The 20122-nt window shown below is 33.5% G+C and overlaps 1 protein-coding gene across 1 annotated transcript in view; it reads left to right on the top strand.

Moving 5' to 3' along the window:
- Positions 1-20122, top strand: part of LRP1B (LDL receptor related protein 1B) — a 1837374-nt gene that overhangs the window by 1282719 nt on the left and 534533 nt on the right. Inside the window, exons 31-32 of the mRNA XM_049097407.1 lie at positions 352-446; positions 18935-19084. Coding sequence (XP_048953364.1) covers positions 352-446; positions 18935-19084 — 245 coding nt within the window. The remainder of the gene's footprint in view (positions 1-351; positions 447-18934; positions 19085-20122) is intronic.

The following is a 20122-nucleotide window of genomic DNA, read 5'->3' as shown; positions in this document are numbered from 1 at the left end:
TTCTTCTTTGGTATCTGGTTTCTCTAAACCGAGAGGATTCAAGCTTGATAAGTTACTTCATGGAAATAATTTACTGTAGTCATAGGTAAATATTTCAGTTGTATATGTTGGAGGAAAATGGAAGTGAGGTGATTGTCCTTTAATGACAGGAAAAAGCAAGAGGGGTGCTTTCTTCCCAGGCAGACATGCACATTACCATCCAAATGGCTCACCAATTTGGCCCCTTCATAAAAAAAGAATTAATCCTACACCAAGAATTTACTTTGACATTAACTTTATTCCTCAGCGTATGTGTCTAGTTAACAAGTAAGTCTATATCTAATATTTTAAATCCATATCTCTTAAATTAAGGAAACTCTACTGGACAGATGGAAACACAATTAACATGGCAAACATGGATGGCAGTAATAGCAAGATTCTCTTTCAGAATCAAAAGGAACCAGTTGGTAAGTTGTTGGTTTGTTGTTGTTGTTTTCAATAATCACTGCAGTTTTTAATATGACAGATCTGTACTCCTACAATGTATATTTGATCTAGACACTGAAAGAAAATATTACAGATTAGTAATATACATTCAATCAGGAATTTATCAATCTCATTGAATCCATTGAGTCTGTGTTGGGTAAGGAGAAAACATTCTTTTTGTGGGTAAGAAGATAAGTTCTTTTGATATGAGTACTTTCATAATATCTTTAGTACTGAAGTCACTTAAAACTTGACATAATTTATGAATCTCTTACTCTCAGTGGTGAATATCTGATACATTGCTATAGTGGGAATATAATGTACTATGGCTTCCCCTGATTATCATTGTTGTGTCATTATTAATAATTATAATGATTTAAATATTCAGTATTTAGTTTTCAGGAGTTCTATTCACTATGCAGTAGGTTTGTTTGGTTTGTTATTCTACCTTTGTTAACCATTATAAATCATTAGGTAACACCCTATGGTGCTGAAAGAAAGCTCTGATGTATATTCGTAAAACATCTTTTAAAATTTTAACTACAAAGATTCTTTTAGAAGGTAATATGTATATATTTACACAGATATCTTTACATTATCTACATATATATTTTCAAATCCTAATCACTCTTTCTTCATATTTTCATCTATTTCCTTAAGAGGCAAGAATTATTGCATTGCCTGTTTGTAATCTCAAGTATCTTTTAAAAAAAAATCTAATAATGAACTTAGATTTTGATATCATACTAAATGCAAATGATGAAATATACAGAAGAAAAACATTATTTTGCTTTGAAATGAACATAGTATATTTTTAAATTCTGGGGATGAAATCAATTCACCATAAAGCTTTTTAACAATTGGTCTTAGTTTTAGCAATGTGGTAGTATCCTTAGGTGAGGTTGTTCATTTTTACTAGTTATGATTCAGTAAAGGTGTAGTATCACCAAGATTTACAATAATAATTCTTTCCATGTAGTCTATAGAATAAACCTCTGATAGAAAATGATATTAACAGCTCTTTTCTTTGGACTGGCTGTTCTAAGATTTGATACACAATTGGAATTCAAGGTAGTGTTAGAAATTAAAAGCAAATTGAAATGCTAGTACTTCTGTGTTGAAAATGATAGGACAAAAGAAACAAGGGCCTTTACAAGATTAGGACCCATACAAAAGACTTCATTTGGACTCAAGCAATTCAGTTGGTGCTTATCTAGAATTGTTGAGAATATTTAATATGGAAAAGTGAGTATGATGAAAATAGTATGAGCAAATAAAGTCCTTACACTGTAATGTGGTAGCCACAGGTTACACCAAAGTGTTAATTTATATGCTTGTTTCTATAATGAGAAAACCTTATCTTCTTTAATACTAAATATCCATTCCCCTACTCAAAATAAATTTAAAAAAAATATCTAGCAGCTTATGCAAAGAACATTTATAAGAAAAAGAATGTTACTGTTTATACTTTGTGGTTGACCCTCGAGTGTTATGCACTAAGTGATATTTTTAATTGTATATGCGTGAGGATTCAATATTTAATAACAAATATTAGATGTCTATACCATTTCAGTTATTGTTATATTTGAAAACTACTCTAAAATAAATTCAAAATGGTACTTTTTAATTTTAATTTGTGGAAGATACACCACTTTAACCAAAGTAACCCAGAACCTCATTGCAAACTATGCCTTAAATCAGCATCATTGAATATGGCTTGCAAGTCATTCATTCATTCAATAAACAGATTTTTATTGAGTATCAGATTTTGTACTGGGCATCAGATTTTGTACTGGGCTTGTTGATAAAAATTTGACACTGCCCTTTCCCTTAAGGGACACAAGAACCTAAATCATTTTAGATCCCATTAAGTAAATTTACCTCAGTGACCTTCAGCAAATTAGTGTTAGCTTGGGTAGTACTTGCTTTCCTCATCTGTAAAATCAAGACAAAATGTCTATTTTATAAAGTTCCCATGAGGATCAAATGAGGAAAATGTATTAAGGGAACATCTGGCCTTTAATAATAGAATCTGTCAGGAGTAATAATACAATGTATATTGGGTCCAATAGACTGGAATATGAATGATTTGATTGTCTGCAGTATTGGAAGTATAAATGGTGTTCAATGAAGAATAAACATACAATAGAATCCGTAGAAATCCTGCAGAGGGAATATATGTACCAAGTGAGCCTCTGAGATGAACAAATTATTATGCAAATGTGAGGATTTAACCTCTATATTATTTTGCTACTAATGCTAAGAGGTAAACAAGTTTGAAGTAGCTGGATTCTACTCTCATATCTTTCCAACATAGGCCCTCGAGCAAAAAGACAACTGGGCTCTCATCTTCTTCTTGTAGTTCTTTACAAATAGACGTTACTTGCAAGTTCCTACTCTAACTTTCTACTTTAGCTAACTAATCACGTTAGCCAGGTGCTAAGACTGATGGTTCCTGCAATGCTGAATGAGAGACTGTGTTGTCCATACATAAATGTAACAAAGCACTTTCCCTTTTTATGTGTTTGGATATCTGGATGTTCTGTGGCAAATCCTCACCCCAAGGTATCCTACTGCACTTCTGCCCACAGATATCTTTATTTTTGATGTACATAGGAAGCAAGTCAGCAGCTGAAGTAATCTCCTGCCTGTTTTCCCTTGCTTCCCTAAATGAGTGATATTTCTGTGTTGGTAAGTCATTAACACATCTGCTAACAGTTGCCATCTTTAACTCCCCATTCCAAATTAAGTGAGTTCAATTATTCAAGATGTAGAGCACAAGAGGAAGAATGAACTTCAGGAAGTTGGAAACTAAGGACAACTTAGTGATTTTCATATTGACATGAAACATTTCCTTTGTTGTGTGAGGACAATATGGTTGGGGAAAAAGTTTTAGTCCAAACAAATAGGGATTTGAATCTCTGCTTTGATGCTTAACTGTGTGACTTTAAACATTCTTCTTTCCTTTTCAAAGGCTTGGTTTTATTATCCATAAGCTAGAGATAATGGTGTCTACCTTTGGAACTATGTTTAGATTTAAAGGTACATATGCAATATCTTATGTCCAGCAACTCTACACTTATATACTCTAAAGAATATATCATTGATACAAGTAACAAGGATATTCAATGCATCATTGAAAGAACCTAAATTTTCATCAAAAGAGGAATGAGTATAATAAATACAGCATGTTTACATGCTGAAATCCTGTATATAAATACAGCTATGTTTATGTATATATGTATACAAAAAGACATAAATAGATCTCAGAAACATTGAGTGAAAAAAGTAATTAGCAGAATGGTACCACTTAAGTAAGTTCAAAATGAAACATAAAACATTAATATGTATTGCTCCTGGATGAATATATTTATAAAATGGTAGAAATTGGTAAGCTGGAAATATGCACACCAATTTTATGACAGGTGTTCACTTTGGGAAGGAGCAATAATGCTCTCCTTTCATCTTTATCAAAAGGGACTTTACTGTATTAGTAACATTTATTTCATATTTCATAAAAAGATTCAAATTAAATATAGTAAAATAATACTATTCAGTCTTAGTAGCAAATATATGAGTGTTTACTCATCTCTTCTCTGTGATAAAGCTGGCTCTTCAGAATATCCCTAAAACAACCTATTGCTTAGTCAAAGCTGAGTTTCGTACTTCCCACACTGAGGGAGAATATTAAGTCATCAATGTTTTAGCAGTGTCTCAGGGAAAAGCAACATTGAAATAGTGATTAAGATTTTGAAGTCTGGTATAGGACAGGTGTTTCAGTTGGATGCTTGGTTAGGATTATTGGGTAAAGATTATTATATAATTTTGGACTGGTAGATACAGAAAGATTTTGAGGGAAGGTGAGTCAAAGAGTATTGATGTATAAAGTGTCATTTGTTGCTTTTTTTCACTGGAAAGTTGATAGGTATCCAGGAAGTTCCTGAAATTTGCAGTAAAATTGTCTTCAACTCTTAACTTACAGGACAAAGGTTTCTTAACATAGTAAATTATACCATTAAAGACAGGGGTTGTTAAAGCCACGGTAGTGTAGATAATAAGATGTGTTTTGGATTTTCTCATCTATAAAATTAAGCCTTTGCATAATAGGTTCTTTTTGGCGTTTCTTTTTTACTCATTTAAAATATAGTAAAAACATCCTTTGTGAAGAATTGTGTACACTAATGTATTCTTCACTGCTGACTCTGAAAAATGATGTACAATAGGAGATGGGAGACAGTTGTGTATCTGTCAGGGTTTCATGAGTGAAACACAACCAATAATGTATGTGGATAGATAGATAGATAGATAGATAGATAGATAGATAGATAGATGTAGTTATATAAATATAGATATACAAAAAGATTTATTACAAGGATTTGTTGGATGAGATTGTGAAGCTGGCAAATCTGAAATCCTTGAGCAGGATGGAAAGTCTTAGGCAGCAGCTTAAACTTAGACTTTGGTTACAATTTCCTCTTCCTTATAGAAATCTTAGTTCTAGTCTTAAGGCTTTTCACCTAATTGGATCAAACCCACCTAGACTTTGTACTATAATACCTTAACTTAAAGTCAACTGGCTGCAAAAGTAACCACCTCTACAAAATACCTTCACAGCAAAGTCTAGAGTAGTGTTTAATTGAACAACTGGGAATGATAGCCTAGACAGATTGACACATTAAACTAGCATCACAAGTTTTAAACACAAACTTTCCTGTATTTTATCCACTGATCTGTATGCCCACAGATACAGCAATTGTGTATGTTGATACAAACATAGATTTCTATAAATATTTACATAAAATCTAGTAAAAGCTCTATTAAGCAGAAATGGAAAGTAGACAAAACTTAGCTGACATTAATTAGCAATGCTTTCTTAATGGAGGCTAGGTAATGACTTTATTATATTGAATTTAGCATGTTTGGTATAGATTATTATAAAGTATGATAACATGTCCTTTTTAACCTAGAAGGAAAAAAAAAAAAAACGCTTCATAATGTTTCAGTAGACATATATAAATTAAAAAAAAAGGAAAAGAAAGAAAAACAAACATCTCTAAATAACTATTCTTAAATCCAATTTTATGTATTAAGTGGTTAATGTTAACATATGCTATGCACTGTGGATGATGCAAAGATGGCTTTTTATGAAATACTTGCTTTGTAGCAATGATGTAGGAAGGAGAAGGAGTCAAGAACATGTGGTAAGGGTTCTTGTGTTGGTGTATGTATGTGGGCCTCTTGAAGAAAAGGGAAAAAAAAATGTGTTCCTACAGAGTGCCAATTACTGGGAAATAATACAAAAGGGGGAGATAATAGACCTTTCTTCATGGCATTTGCTGTCTAAAAGGAATTGCAGTATGCCTGAGTGTTATCCACTTCAGCCATATTTTCCTTTTATGCTTCTCTCAATTTGCCAGACTCTTTCCTCTAACAGTATATTTTAACAAGATATTCCTTTGCCCAGAAATGCCTCCCATCTCAAGTGTCTGTCTGTCTGCTGTCTGCCAGATTTCAACTCAAATATGATTTCTTCAAAGAAGCTTTCCTGACCTCTCTTGACAAGGCCGAAGTCTCTTAAAAGACACCCTTAGCACCATTTCACCTTTTAGCTCTTGTCATTATTTTAGATTTCTGTTTGTTTGTTGAATATTTGAATAACTTGTTTACTAACTAGAAAGGAAACTACAAAGTTAGAACCATAGCTGTTTTATTTACCATGTGTCCTAACTTGTAGCTCAATGCTGACATGGAAGTAGATCTTCAACAAATATTTGCTGAATGAAGTGACCACTGTTTCCTATCCAATAACAACAGGCTCTTCCATGATTGAATGGGTCCAAGATTTATTTATATATCATAGCTGACTAAGATTACTTTGTGAAAGTGTATATTAACTGATCTGAGTAATGTCTATGCTGCATTCCCTTCAATTATCTGATGAGTAGGAATACTCATAATTTTCTCAAAGCATGGAGTATAAGAATTATGTCAACAAAACTGCCTATAAATAAAACACAACTAGCTAGAGAGGAAACACTGGAGATACTTGGTTTCCAAATTTGCTTTTCCACAAGCTTCTCTTGCTCTTTCTCCTCCCTCTCCTAATTCTGTGGCAGTTTGGATCTCCTTAGCACCTCAGAGATTTCTCATAAAATTAAAGAATAGGACAAAAATCTACTTACCAACAGGTCCTCTTAGTACTAGCTGTAAAAATAAAACTAAATTCTTTGTACAGTGATGCCTTCTTCATTCTGATCATATTATTGTAATTTTTGATCTATTCCAATAGGCCAAAGAGACTGTTATCTGTAAATTAACTATAAAAATATCATTGTGAATTGGTCTATAGCAGAAAAAGTCTTGTCTATATTCAGTCACTTCAGCTTCTTTATTTGGGTAAGATGGAGGCCAGGTAAGATGATACAGGTTTCAAGAGTATTATAGGCACTGATTAAAATAGATTAAAAATAATGTTGCACAATAACTGTTTTTTAATTAGTGTTTTCACTGTGTGCCTGAACCGTTTTCTTAAAATATATTCAATAACATATTGTTTACTGCTTTACACAAAATCTGAAGCATTTCAGATTATTGTTTTCTTTTTTAAACAAGTATTATTTTTTCTATTGTTTACTTATTTTTTTCTCTCCTCTGGATAGTTTAGGGCCATGGTGCAAATAAGTGGGCAAATTTTTGTTTGTTTGTTTGTTTTATATACAAATTTGAACTGTTATTAGTGTAGATTGTAGCTGACACATAGAAGCGCAAGAGCCCTCGGCTCTGGGGGGCCCAAACAGACTGGATTTAGTCACTCACCAATGACAAAATCCAAAGGCAGAGAAAGGAGTGATGGTGAAATAAATGTATTTCAGTGAGGCCAACAGCACTGGGAAGGCAATGGACTCATGTCTCAAAGACTGCCCCCAGAATGCTGAAAATACTTCCAGGTTTTAAAAAAGCAAAATATGGGGCAAAGGTGCCTGGGTACGTACAGGTAGGCAGTGAAAGTCAAAAGGATCATCATCTTGGAGTCAATCTCAGGAGCCTTGCTGGTTCAGAGAAGTCCTTATTGCTTAAGGGGGTAGTTTTGGTTCACATCAGGGAATGCTTTGCCCTCATTATCTTCCATCTGTGCCAAAAGCCAAACTGGAAAGAAAATACCAACTAGAAAGTTTAAGGTCAAAGGGAGACATCCAAAGTCCTCTTTTAGCATCAAAGTTAAGTCTCATAAGGAAACATTTCATATAGAAGAATCTTTGAAATACTCCCAGGAATTGATGGCATTGTAATCCCACTTTATAAGATTCTCTTAGAACTATTCCCTAAGATGAATTCTAAAGTGGAATTTTTTAGTACTGTGAGTGAACATATGAATGTGTGTAAAAAATACATACAAGCCTATTTTTCTTGGTGTACGTGGTCGTCATACCCATGAAATAATATACATAGGGATATTTATTACTTTGTTATTTACTTATCGAACTGCACTGATATTTTGCACTGCAGGAAATTATTGTAATTATTTTTTCATGATGAGTCTGTCTGGGCAATCTCTGGCTTAAACTCCTACCTACTGCATTCTCTAAACCATTTCCATGAAGAAAATTAGGTGATTAGAAAAGGAGGAGCTACTGTTCAGTTGCTTCTCTCCTCAGGCATATTGATTATCAGATTATAAATTATTTTTCCCAGAATGAAAGGAGAAAACACAATATTCTACTTGGTGAGGCTGGAAGGTATCAACTCAAAACAATCATTATCTATTACCCTTTACAGAACCTGTATTCTCCTCATGAAGCCACACCTTTGTGTTTGCTTGTACTTAGCCTAGGCTGAGTGATACAGTAGAATCATCATCACTTTGGCAACAAAAATAACATAATTATACTGACTACTTTTTAAGCACTTAAAACATGTCAAGCGCTTGTGAAATGCTTTGCATTAAGCATCTCACACTCATCATTTCTGGAAGGGTCTCTTATCCTTCTTTTGCAGATACAGAAAGTGAGGCTTGTTGAAAGAAGTTAGTTGCCTGTGATGGATAGTAGAGGGGGATTCAAATCCAAGTTTATCTGCTTCCAAAGCCATATTAAATCTTAACCATTATGCTATGCTCAGAGAGGCTGATCTCATATAGTAATTACCTGACCTCAAGCTAAGATCAGGGAATAAAACTGGTACTCTTTCAAGCATGGAAAGGAAGGGAAAAAATTTCAGAACTTCAGTACTCCTGAAAAATGTGGGCCCAATTAGGACACAGCAGTCAGCTTTTCTAAGCAGCCAGGGAACACAAGAAGCAATTTCACCTCTGTGCCAGTTGTGCCTCGCTATTAATTATTTCTGAATCTTTAAATTCTACTTTTAAACTGCAGTGTCACTGATATACTAGGCTTTCTAATTTTTGAAATTGTTTTTATGTTGTAATTCACTGGATTTCCCTTGCTTGTTTGTTGTTAAATCCATATGTGTGACATACTTGAAATAGAAGTGCATCATAATCTTATCAAACACCCAAGTTGGCATTTTAGGACTGTGTATCACTGAAGACCAAGTAATTGGAGCCTTCAGGCAGTTTGGGCTGAATAAGTTTGTTTCTGTTAAATACAAATCAACATTCCTGTTATCCATTGTTGAACTAAATATTCTCAATTAAGATTTATTTCTCAGTCTAGGATAACTAAGTGCTTAGAGCAGTTTGCATAACAGAGGATTTTAATTTACTACTTAAAGCCATTTCCATGTTTAAAATGTTTACATATTATGAATTTATCCCTTAAGCCTCATAGAAGGCAACTTGGCTTGTCAATCAGCATTATCCTTCATGGCTTATTCTTAAGAATCTACTGTACTGGGATCCCTGGGTGGCGCAGCGGTTTAGCGCCTGCCTTTGGCCCAGGGCGCGATCCTGGAGACCCAGGATCGAATCCCACATCGGGCTCTCGGTGCATGGAGCCTGCTTCTCCCTCTGCCTATGTCTCTGCCTCTCTCTCTCTCTCTGTGACTATCATAAATAAATAAAAATAAATGTTAAAAAAAAAAAAAAAAAAAAAAAAGAATCTACTGTACTATATACTTTCTTGATATTCTCCCTTCATTTTCAATGTAATCCCAACCAAAAGTCATTCGTTTAAGTACACCTTTTTGAAACCTACCAAATTTTTTTAAAAAATTATTATTTAATCATTCCAACCCGTTGTTGAATAATGTGAATTTTGAAATCTACTCTTGGATAACATTCATAAGCACTTTTTAATCACATCAAAAGAATTCAAGGGACCTCACTTTTTAAAAATAAGGTTAAAACAAACTTCTGTATGTATTTTCCCACTTGCTATATGTAGCTATATTCTTTAAATACACTAAACTACTCAACATAGTCACTTATGTATGAAACATAATCAACGTATAAGGTCATGCACCTCAAAAGAAATGTTAAGAAGAGTTTATAAAAAAGGCCAGAGGAATTAACAAACAGATACTAAAATTACACATTAATATACATTACTCTGATCATTTGTTTACTCATTCTTTCAAATGTCATCAATCTTAAAAAAAAAAGAGAAAAAAGAAAAAAGTTATTTAAAAAAGGTTACGAAGTGTATAGTAGGTGCCAGACCCTGAAAATAAAACCCGGGATACATTATCAAGAAAGGCATAGTTGAGTGAAGAAAAACGACAGAAATAATTACAAATCATTTGATGCAATGTCATTCACGAGTACTATTTCCAGATGCCATAAGGTAATATAAGTAGACTCTGAAAATAGAGGAGACAACTGATTTTGTGTGAGCAAGAAAAATAGAGAAAAGTGTAGGACCCAAACTGGTAATATTTGAAATTTCAGTTGGATCTTGAAGGAAAAATATGTTTTTGTTTTTAAGACAGGGACAGAAGAGAAGGGGCTTATCTTATTCTTAATAGAAAGGAAAACTAAGCATGAAAAGCAAAAACGTGATATGTTTTATTTTTATTTTATTTTTTTAAAGATTTTATTTATTTATTCATGAGAGACACAGAGAGAGAAAGGCAGAGACACAGGCAGAGGGAGAAGCGGGCTTTACTCAGGGAGCCCGATGTGGGACTCGATCCCAGGTCCCCAGGATCACTCCCTGGGCTGAAGGCAGTGCTAAACCACTGAGCCACCTGGGCTGTCCCTATGATGTGTTTTAAAAACTCTGAATTTTCTTGTGTGCCTAGAGAAAAAATCTAACACAAGGGGATGTTTAGGATGATATTGACAGGAACTGTAATTTTAAAATATTCAAATGACCCAATCCAGTGCTTTTAAAAATATTTTGTCTTATCTTACCTATCAGGCTATAAACTATAGTTTTGGGGAATTATAAAACTATAGGCATTAAACCTTTTAAAATGATCTTTTAGAACAGAACACTCCTCAGGAATAGCCTGACACCAAGTCTGATCTTGCTTCTACTTTTGCATGTGTTATTTTACAAGCACATAATTTTTGCCAATCGTCAAGAGCTTGAAATATAGGATAAATTGTCTGAGATAAAATGATTAATGTGAGGGAGGATGGGGGAGATGCTGAATCTTAGCTCTATGAGATAAGCAACAAAGAACTAATTAGTTCTGCAACTCTATTTGTTGTCAGTGACTTCTTAATGCAGAGTGAATGGAGAGGGAAGATTTCAAGAAAGAAATTTAGATCAGGTTGAGATAATAATAGTATAGACACTTGCAGTGAAGGGAATAAAAAAACAACAAAAAAAAACTTTTTTTCTTACTTTTCTCTGGCAAGGGACCTGGAAATTAGATTGACAAATGACAAACTACCCAGAGAAAAACAGTTTATTAACAAGACTGACACACATGTGTGCAGGGAAACTCAGTGATCTCAGTAACCCAAAGGAGTGGTTAGAAGTTGGGCTCATCTTAACAAAGAACAGCAAATTTGTGGAAAGATGACAAAGCAAAGGAAAAGGGTTTTAGACTTGCAAGGGAGGAAACTATGAGAAGGCAAATATCTGAGGGCAACTATTGGAAGATAAAAGTTGATTTATCATGCAGATTCCTCTTGGTACCTGGGTTCCTATCAGTCTAGACTGGTCTCTACTAATTAAGAGGCTAGGACTGCTTTTAGCAAAAAAGTAGGGCAAAGAGCTTTTATTTTTTGTGTGCTTTCTCACTTGTCTTCAAATCACAATAATTCTTAAGTCAAAGTGGCATATTTTGGAGTGGCATATTCTGATCCCTTACATACTCAACTTGTTCTTGAATAATATGCTTTTTTTTAATTAAAAATTTTATTGAGATAATCTTAGATTCACATGAAGTTATAAAAAATGAGACAGAGTAGTTCCATGTATACTTTATCTAATTTTCTCCCACTGGAACATTATGTAAAACGACATCAAATATTACAATCCGGAGACTGACCTTCATGCAATCCATTAATATTATTTAGATTTCATGTTTTACTATTTTTTGTCTTTAATTTTAAGATCTAAATTTATCAGATGCATAGGTGCCTATATCCAATACCACAGTTAAGATACTGTATAAAATGAATGATGTTCTATGGATAGTGGAAAAACAAAGGAATAAAATAATAGGGCAAGATCCTGAATAATTCTAACACCACGGTGGTCCTTCACACTGCTCTTTTATGACCAGACCTCCTGTCTCCTGCCTACCACTTCCTTTCCCCTTCCTCCCCACACCATCTGTCTTCCATTTCTAACATTTTGTGTTTTTAAAATGTTATACAAATGCAACTATACAGTTTGTAACCTTATGGATGGCTGTTTTCCACTCAGCTTATATCCTCAGAGAGTCATTGAAATTGAATATATCAATACTTTTCTTCTTTTTATTGCTGAGCCATGTTACTTAAGCATTCTCAGGTTGAAGGAGATGAGATGATTCTAATTTTTGACTACTACAAATAAAGCTGCTATAAACATTCGTGTACAAGTTTTTGTGTGAACATAAATTTTTATTTCTCTGGAATAAATTCCCAGGAGTGTAGTTGCTGGGTCCTATGGGAATAGTATGCTTAGTTTTATAAGAAACTGCCCAGCTGTTTTCCAGAGGGACTGTACTAATTTTTATTCCCACTAGCAATGTATTAGTGATCCAGGTATTCTCTGCATCCTTTTCAGCATTCAGTGTTGTCACAGTTTTAATTTTAAGCATTCTTACAGGTATATAGTGATGTCATTGTCATTTTAACTTGCATTTTTTTTTATATTGAACATCAGTTTTCATGTGCTTAATTATCATTTGTATGTCTCCTTCTCTGAGATATCTGTTCATTTCTCTTGCCCAGTTTTTTAATTGGATTTCTTTTCATTGTTGAGTTTTGAGTGTAATTTTGTTGATACTAGTCTTTTGTTCATTTGTTGTGTGTTTTTAGTAGCCACTTCCTACAATTATCACAATCCCAGAAGCAGAAGGAGTTGGGCTCTATTGTCTAATAAGCAGATTGCAAATATTTTCTCCCAGATTGAAGCATGTCTTTTCTGGAGCTTCACAGAATAAAAGGTTCTCATTTTGATGTACCTGCATAATTGAGAGATACTGTAATTACTAATGGAGTGCACAATCTGAATATACCTCACATTAAGTTATCTCCAAACTATCAGTTGTGGGGATTACCAAAGAGATGGTTGCAAATTTTAGAATAGGATTTTAGTTTGAAAGGGAAATACAAAAACTTGTAATACTAAAAAATAGCGAGCATTTATTGAGTGCATTCTATGTGCTAGACACTATTATATTATTATTAACAATTTCAGGATGGTGAAGTGAGGGTGTAGCAAGGTGAAGGCTGACTAGCCTTTGGTAGATGAACCCGAAGATGAATAGGCAAGCTAACTAAATATAAGACTGTACCTTATATTTATATTTACCTCAGAGAGAAGCAGGAATGAAGCACTAAGAGTTCTCAGGTTTCTTCAGCATATTTATTCCTGCACTTACAAAATCTAAGCAATCTTATTTTTTGAGATAGCCTGATAGTGAATAGGCAGTTAGCCCCTTCTTTGCCATGGAACAACCATGCTCCTTTGGAGCCAAAAATTCAATGTTTCAGAAATAGTTTTACCTCCCCGAAAAATCATGCCTCTTCTGGTGAACTCTGAAAATATCTCCACTTTGGAGTCTCCAGAATATTATAATTCTTCTGCAGGTATAGTAGCGGATGCAATTTTATGATATTTCTTCACTTTGTATTTTCAATAGTCAGTTTTTACAACTATCACAATCATAGATGCAGAAAGAATTGTGTTCTATTGTCTGAAGATAATGCTATAAGGAGAATATTTAGAAGATTTCAATATTATTTTTCATACATGTCTAGAGGCTTTAGTGTTAATTATCTATGTTTTAATATCCATAGTATGTCTTCTTCCCCACCTATATCTTTAGCGTTCCTCTGCCTCCAAAGAGATCTCTTTATGATACATTTTCCAGCAATATTTAAAAAGCCTCATTAAACTTATTACATGCTCAAATTGAAGGTTTATAAAAATATGCAGTTTTTAAAAGGAATTTCTTACTGTTTTTATTCTAAAATCACCTGAAGAGTTTGTGGGGTTTTTTTGTTGTTGTTGTTTGTTTGTTTTTTTTAAATACTGATTCCTGGGACCGACTCAAACCAATTAAATTAGGCTTTCTGGGAATGAGGCCCAGGAAACAGTATTTTTAATAGTTTTCCAGATAATTGTAATGCATAGCCATGGATGAAAAATTTGAAATGAAATTTGGTGTCAGAAAAATATTAGGAAATTATCATCTTAAGAAAGCCTTAATTTTAAAAATTCCTTTTTTTTTTACATATTTGCATTTACAAATTTTTAAAAGATTTTATTTATTTATTTGATAGAGCACAGGCGGGGGGGCAGCAGAGGGAGAGGAAGAAGCAGACTCCCCACTGAGCTGGAGCCTGATGCAGGGCTCTGTCCCAGGACCCTGGGATCAGGACCTGAGCTGAAGGCAAATGCTTAACTGTGAGAACTACAAAGGCACCCCATGCGTTTCTGTTTCAATCTCATATTGTATAGTATGTTGATTTAATTTTGAGTCATTTAAAAAAGAAATGAGACACAAAGTGGGCTTCCTGGTCCTTTCTAAATTTTCTTTTTTTAAAAGATTTTACTTATTTATTTGAGTGAGAGGGAGAGAGATAGCACACAGTGGGGGACAGAGAGAAAGGGAGAAGCAGACTCCCCACTGAGCAGAGAGCCCAACGTGGGGCTAGATCCCAGAACCCTGAGACTGGGATCTTGAGATCAGCACCTGAGCCAAAGGCAGATGCTTAACCTCCTGAGCTACCCAGGTGCCCCTGAACTATGACAAAATTCAAAACTCAATGAATTTAATTTTATTTAGTAATATATGGAAAATATAGACTACATTTTTTCTAAAAAAAATTGTATGCAGTTTCTTATATCAATGCATTTCTATGGTGAGAGCAATTACATAATTTTGGCAAATTATATTGTCCCAATTAAAAAATACACTGGCCTATTTAAGGCAAAATGTTAGCACAATACATTAAGGGAAACTTTTGCCCTAAAATAAACAGGATCAGAATGAAAGCATATGAATTAACTCTGCCTATTTACAATAATAGGAAAGATAAGTGAAAAGGTAGATTTTTCTTTTCATAAAGGTTTTTCAATTTAAATGATGACTTTTCTTCCTTTGATATACCTGTTATATTATTGAATCTAGGTTTATTCTTTTGAATACCAAACCCAGATGGTATTAAAAATAAATATGTCTTATAAAAATGATTCTATATTAATAGTGGTATATACTGCAGAAATATCCCATAGTCCTTTTGAAGATGTTTTAATCTCAGTCACTGTCACCAATTCTAAGGACCTTTTATTGTAAACATAATCATATTTCTTTGCATAGGTTTTAGGACACTTTTATAAACACACTCATATTCTGTTTTCTCATGGCTATTGATTTAGCATTCTAAAATCACTGAGTAGTTTCAACTGCATCAGAGCACTATCAGTTTACTGCTTAATGATTCATCTTTTGAAATAGTGCAACAGAGACCGGATTCAGAAATTAGTCCAATAAGTGGACACCAATTATTTCTTCAATGTTATTAAGAACTAAGTGTATGAGAATGACAAAAAAAAATCTTATGCTGTGAAAACATTTACATTAAACACTTAAAAATACATACTTCTAAACATTCATGTATCTATGAATTTAAAACATATATCACCAGTTTCTTGAATTCATAATAGGATTTTAAACAAATTTCAGTTCAAGGCACCTGGGTGGCTCAGTCAGTTAAGTGTCTACCTTTAGCTCCAGTCGTAATCTTTGAGTCCTAGAATCAAGCCCCACATCGGGCTTCCTTCTCAGTGGGGAGTCTGCTTCTTCCCCTTCCTCTCCCTGGCTCATGCTCTCTCTCTGACTCTCTCTCTCAAAAAAAAAAAAAAAAAAAAAAAAAAAAAAAAAAAACCTCTTAAAATAATATTTTAATTCTTTTGTAATCCCAGAAATAAACATCCTAAGAATATTCAGAGGTTAAACTAATACATTTAACAGAAGCAAAGCTACACATAGGTAGCTAGGTGATGTATCACATGAATATGTAGTTTAATATGGGAACTTAATTATTTTTTTCCTGTGAATCTTAAAATGATTAATCCTAAACTATTCTATCCTAATATTGATGCATAATCCAAAGCCATACCAAGTAGACCTATTGAATTACTGCCCTTCTTCCCTTTTGTCGGAGCATCTGGGTTTAGGCAATGTATTAAGAAATTCTGTTGTGGTGATAATTCAACTTTAGTAGGCAGAACTAGTTGAAGACAACTTACAATCTTCATAATGGAATTAAGTAAGTGTTTATAAATTTTCTTCTCTTCTCTAGGCATTATACTCGGTATTGAAGATCAAAAGCTCACTATTACACTACTTCTTTTCTTGAGGCACTTGAAGTCCATGAAAATGTTGAGTAGTAAACTCTGGGGAACTCTGACCCCAACACAGTAACTTCCCAGCCCTGTAAAATTCTGCTTTCCACAGCCTATGGTAGAGTCTAGAAATCATAGAGTGTTAGGTAGATGAGAAAGTTCTGACACATTTGGGCACATGTGTATTAATCTGGAGTTGGGCACATTTGGTATTAATGCACCCTTTCCTTAAAAAAGGGGAGGGGGCTGGGGAATCTTGGATGAATTTAATCCCTTAAGAAAAGCCAGACAATAATATTGATTTTAAAAATTAAGGTGAAGAAAAATAATAGATTAGTCTATTGAAGCTGGTAGTGGTGTAAATGCAATTCCTTTATAATTTCTGCAGATGGATCACAAATATGACTTTTTAGGTTCTTTGCAGCAAAAGCAAAGAGAGAAATATGATCAGTTACAATTTTATATGTTCCACTATAGCTTTTTTTGGCACAGAGCCCTGAAAGACATTTCTCCCTTGGGTCCTTGTATAAAGAGGTCACTATGGGATATGTTATTTCAGACACTATATCCTGGGAAGTGTAACAGTGGTTTTCCTATGGCTACTTCTTATAGCATCCTTCATTTAAATAAAGGGCAAAATGCCAGAACTCAATTGAGCAACAGATTAAATGAAGAACAAAAATCCAATGGTCTAAAAATGCAGATAGCTCTCTGCTGGTTTGGCTTGATTGAAAGATAAAATTTAGAATACATAGGGATAGATAACTGCTTAGAAGGAATTCTTCATAAATGTATTTAATTCAATTTTTGATGAAAATTTGACTGTAAAATGCTTGGGATATATTTTGTACCATAAATCTCTAGTAAGATATTCTTCATTGTTGATTAAAGATAGAATTAGGTGATTTAGATAGCCAACTAAGCAGAAAGCAAAATAGACCACATCTGAACAATAAGTGGTCAAACCATAATTGTTACTAGAAAAAAATGCATGGAGGTGACTCAGAAAGTACTTACAGAATAGCCAAACTGTATCTCATAAAAAACTGAATGATGGATGACTTTCAACCTGAAAATATTACACCAAATAATATGAATATGATGGTTTTTATTTGATTGTTTTCTCAAGTATTTAAAGCCAATCACCCGCAGTAGTCATAAAAAAATCTGAATACTTTATCCCTGAAATGTCTAATTTTATTTATTAGGTTTATTCTGTACCTTCCAGACTTCTATTGGTAAAACATAGCAATAAATCAATAAAGAGCTGATATATTGTATAGACTTGTATTATTTCTACTTGATTAAAAGTGGTCTGATAAATCAATTCTACTCTCTAGATTGAGACTATCTGTAGCTAGAAATATTTGGACTATATTTAACTCTTTCTCAATGCTCTGGGACTCATATGATTCTTTCATGTGTCTCTTTCCTTCCTTTTTTAAAAGGAAAATTGTCTTGATTTTTAGTTTTGTTTGCTTTTTTTTTTTTTTTTTTTTTTAAATAGGGAAGGTTTTTGTTTGCTTAGCTGTTTGGTTTTTGTTTTGGGTTTTTTGTTTTTGTTTTGTTTTGTTTTTTTGTGGTTTGCTTCATTCATTTTCTGAGGAAGATTCCAGAAATAATTTAGTGTACTGTATGCCTGAGTATATGTCCACATATGCTTTTCCACAAGCAGTTGTGGATCATAGAAGACCAACATGGAGCCACAGAGTTATTGTTATAACATGAACACTGTGACTACTGAACATGCCAGTAATTAAGCATACCAAGAACCCTTGGTAATCAAAATATACATATTCTGAGACCTTTGAAAACCATGAAAACTGCTATAACATATGAAATCATCTGTAAAATACAATAAAGCTAACCTACAGTGATACACTGTGACATAAGGATAATGATCTTATGCCTTTGGCTTGTTTCCCTTACTAGATGGTTTATTGCCCCATGACAGCCCCTAAATAAGCCCAACTAATCCCATGCTTCAGTGACATGATGATTTTTTGAAATTCTTCTACCTTTGTATTTACTTGAAAATAGTTGAAACCACCAACTTGAATCTAAAACTGCCTAAAGTAAATTTTACTGAAAGTAAAGGGGGGGATTAAAAATTTCATCAATGATAATAGTTTCCCAAAAGAGTATTATGTGTTAAAATTTTCTGAGGCAAAGCAGTGTAATGAAGAGGGCAGGCATTCAATTTGGAAATTGAAACTTTGTTAAAATTTCTGTAATGTCCACTTGCTAGCTATGGACCCAAATAGATTTCTTAACTATTCTGGGTACTATTTTTCGTATTCATGAAATAAGACAGTCATTGCTCTCAGTGTCGCAAGATTGTTTTGATTATCAACAGAGATAACGCTTAAGTGCCTATAAAAGTATATTGTTCCACAGATAGTTAAAACAGTATATTTCCCTATTAGCCAGGTCTTATTTTTAAAGACAAAAATCTAAGCTTGCAACTTATTTTTCCCCTCAAATCTAGTGGTAGGTGAACATTACTATTTAAATGGCTACTGTTATGTTTAAGTTGTATAATTTAATTACAGGTCTATCGATAGACTATGTGGAAAACAAGCTTTATTGGATCAGTTCGGGAAATGGAACCATAAATAGATGCAACCTGGATGGTGGTAATTTAGAAGTAATAGAGTCAATGAAAGAAGAATTAACAAAAGCTACAGCCCTAACCATCATGGGTAAGTGCAATGGTTCTATAGTGAGGATGCTCGGTATTGATTGGGGCTGATTAATTATGACCTGTTAAAAGCCTAGAAAAGTTACTGCTCCATTAACACCAGAAGCACATTCAAATTACACATCTCTATGAGAGTTTTTCTTCTTCTTCTTCTTCTTCTTCTTCTTCTTCTTCTTCTTCTTCTTCTTCTTCTTCTTCTTCTTCTTCCTCCTCCTCCTCCTCCTCCTCCTCTTCTTTTTTTTATTTTTTATTTATTTATTTTTTAACCTTAGCAAACATGCTTGTAAGATTATCCAGATCAGGGACTTTTGTGCTGTTAGCAATACAGACTTTACCGTTATTGATTCTTGCCTATGACTTGTATTATTTTACGATTATTTTCTTTGTTCTACTGCAGTGTTCTAAAGTGTAAGGGACTCATGTATTTGTCAAAATAAAGTCAAATCTGGCTTATCCCTGCTTATAAAGGATAGCTTGATCCACATAGATAATTCAAAAAACAAGGTCACAGGGCCCATTGACCAAAGAATGAAATTATTCTCCCACAAATAATTTTCTTATTTTTAGAGATGAGTAGCCTTACTAATTTGAGCCTCATTTCCATTCATTCTGGTTCAGTCTTTGAGGGAAAAAAAAAAAAAGATGCTAGATGAATAAGACAATTAGGAAGCTAGCAGGGAGGTATGGCTTTTTAAGAACAAATAATCAACTTCTGTATTGATATTAGAAGTGGATTTTTGAAATATGAGTTTTAATACAAAATAGTTTGTGTTTTAGGAAAGATGTAAGAGTAGATATCAAAAAGACATGCTTTTTGGTAAGATGGCTGTGGCTTTACTTAATGAATGACTGGCTCTAAACTGACATTCATGGTAGGTCAGCAGTATGAGGATTAAATCTCCCAGATAGACTCTCAGCAGTTATGTTTGGTTACAGGAAATCAGAAAACTGATTTCATATTAGCAATTCTAAATATGAGGTATTCAGGATAGCATATATGTATTTGTGTGTATATATGTGTATATAATTATATAGATGT

This window comes from Canis lupus, chromosome 19 (genome assembly GCF_003254725.2).
Source record: "Canis lupus dingo isolate Sandy chromosome 19, ASM325472v2, whole genome shotgun sequence".
In the NCBI taxonomy this organism is placed as follows: domain Eukaryota; kingdom Metazoa; phylum Chordata; class Mammalia; order Carnivora; family Canidae; genus Canis; species Canis lupus.
This window is presented reverse-complemented; position numbering and strand designations above follow the sequence as displayed.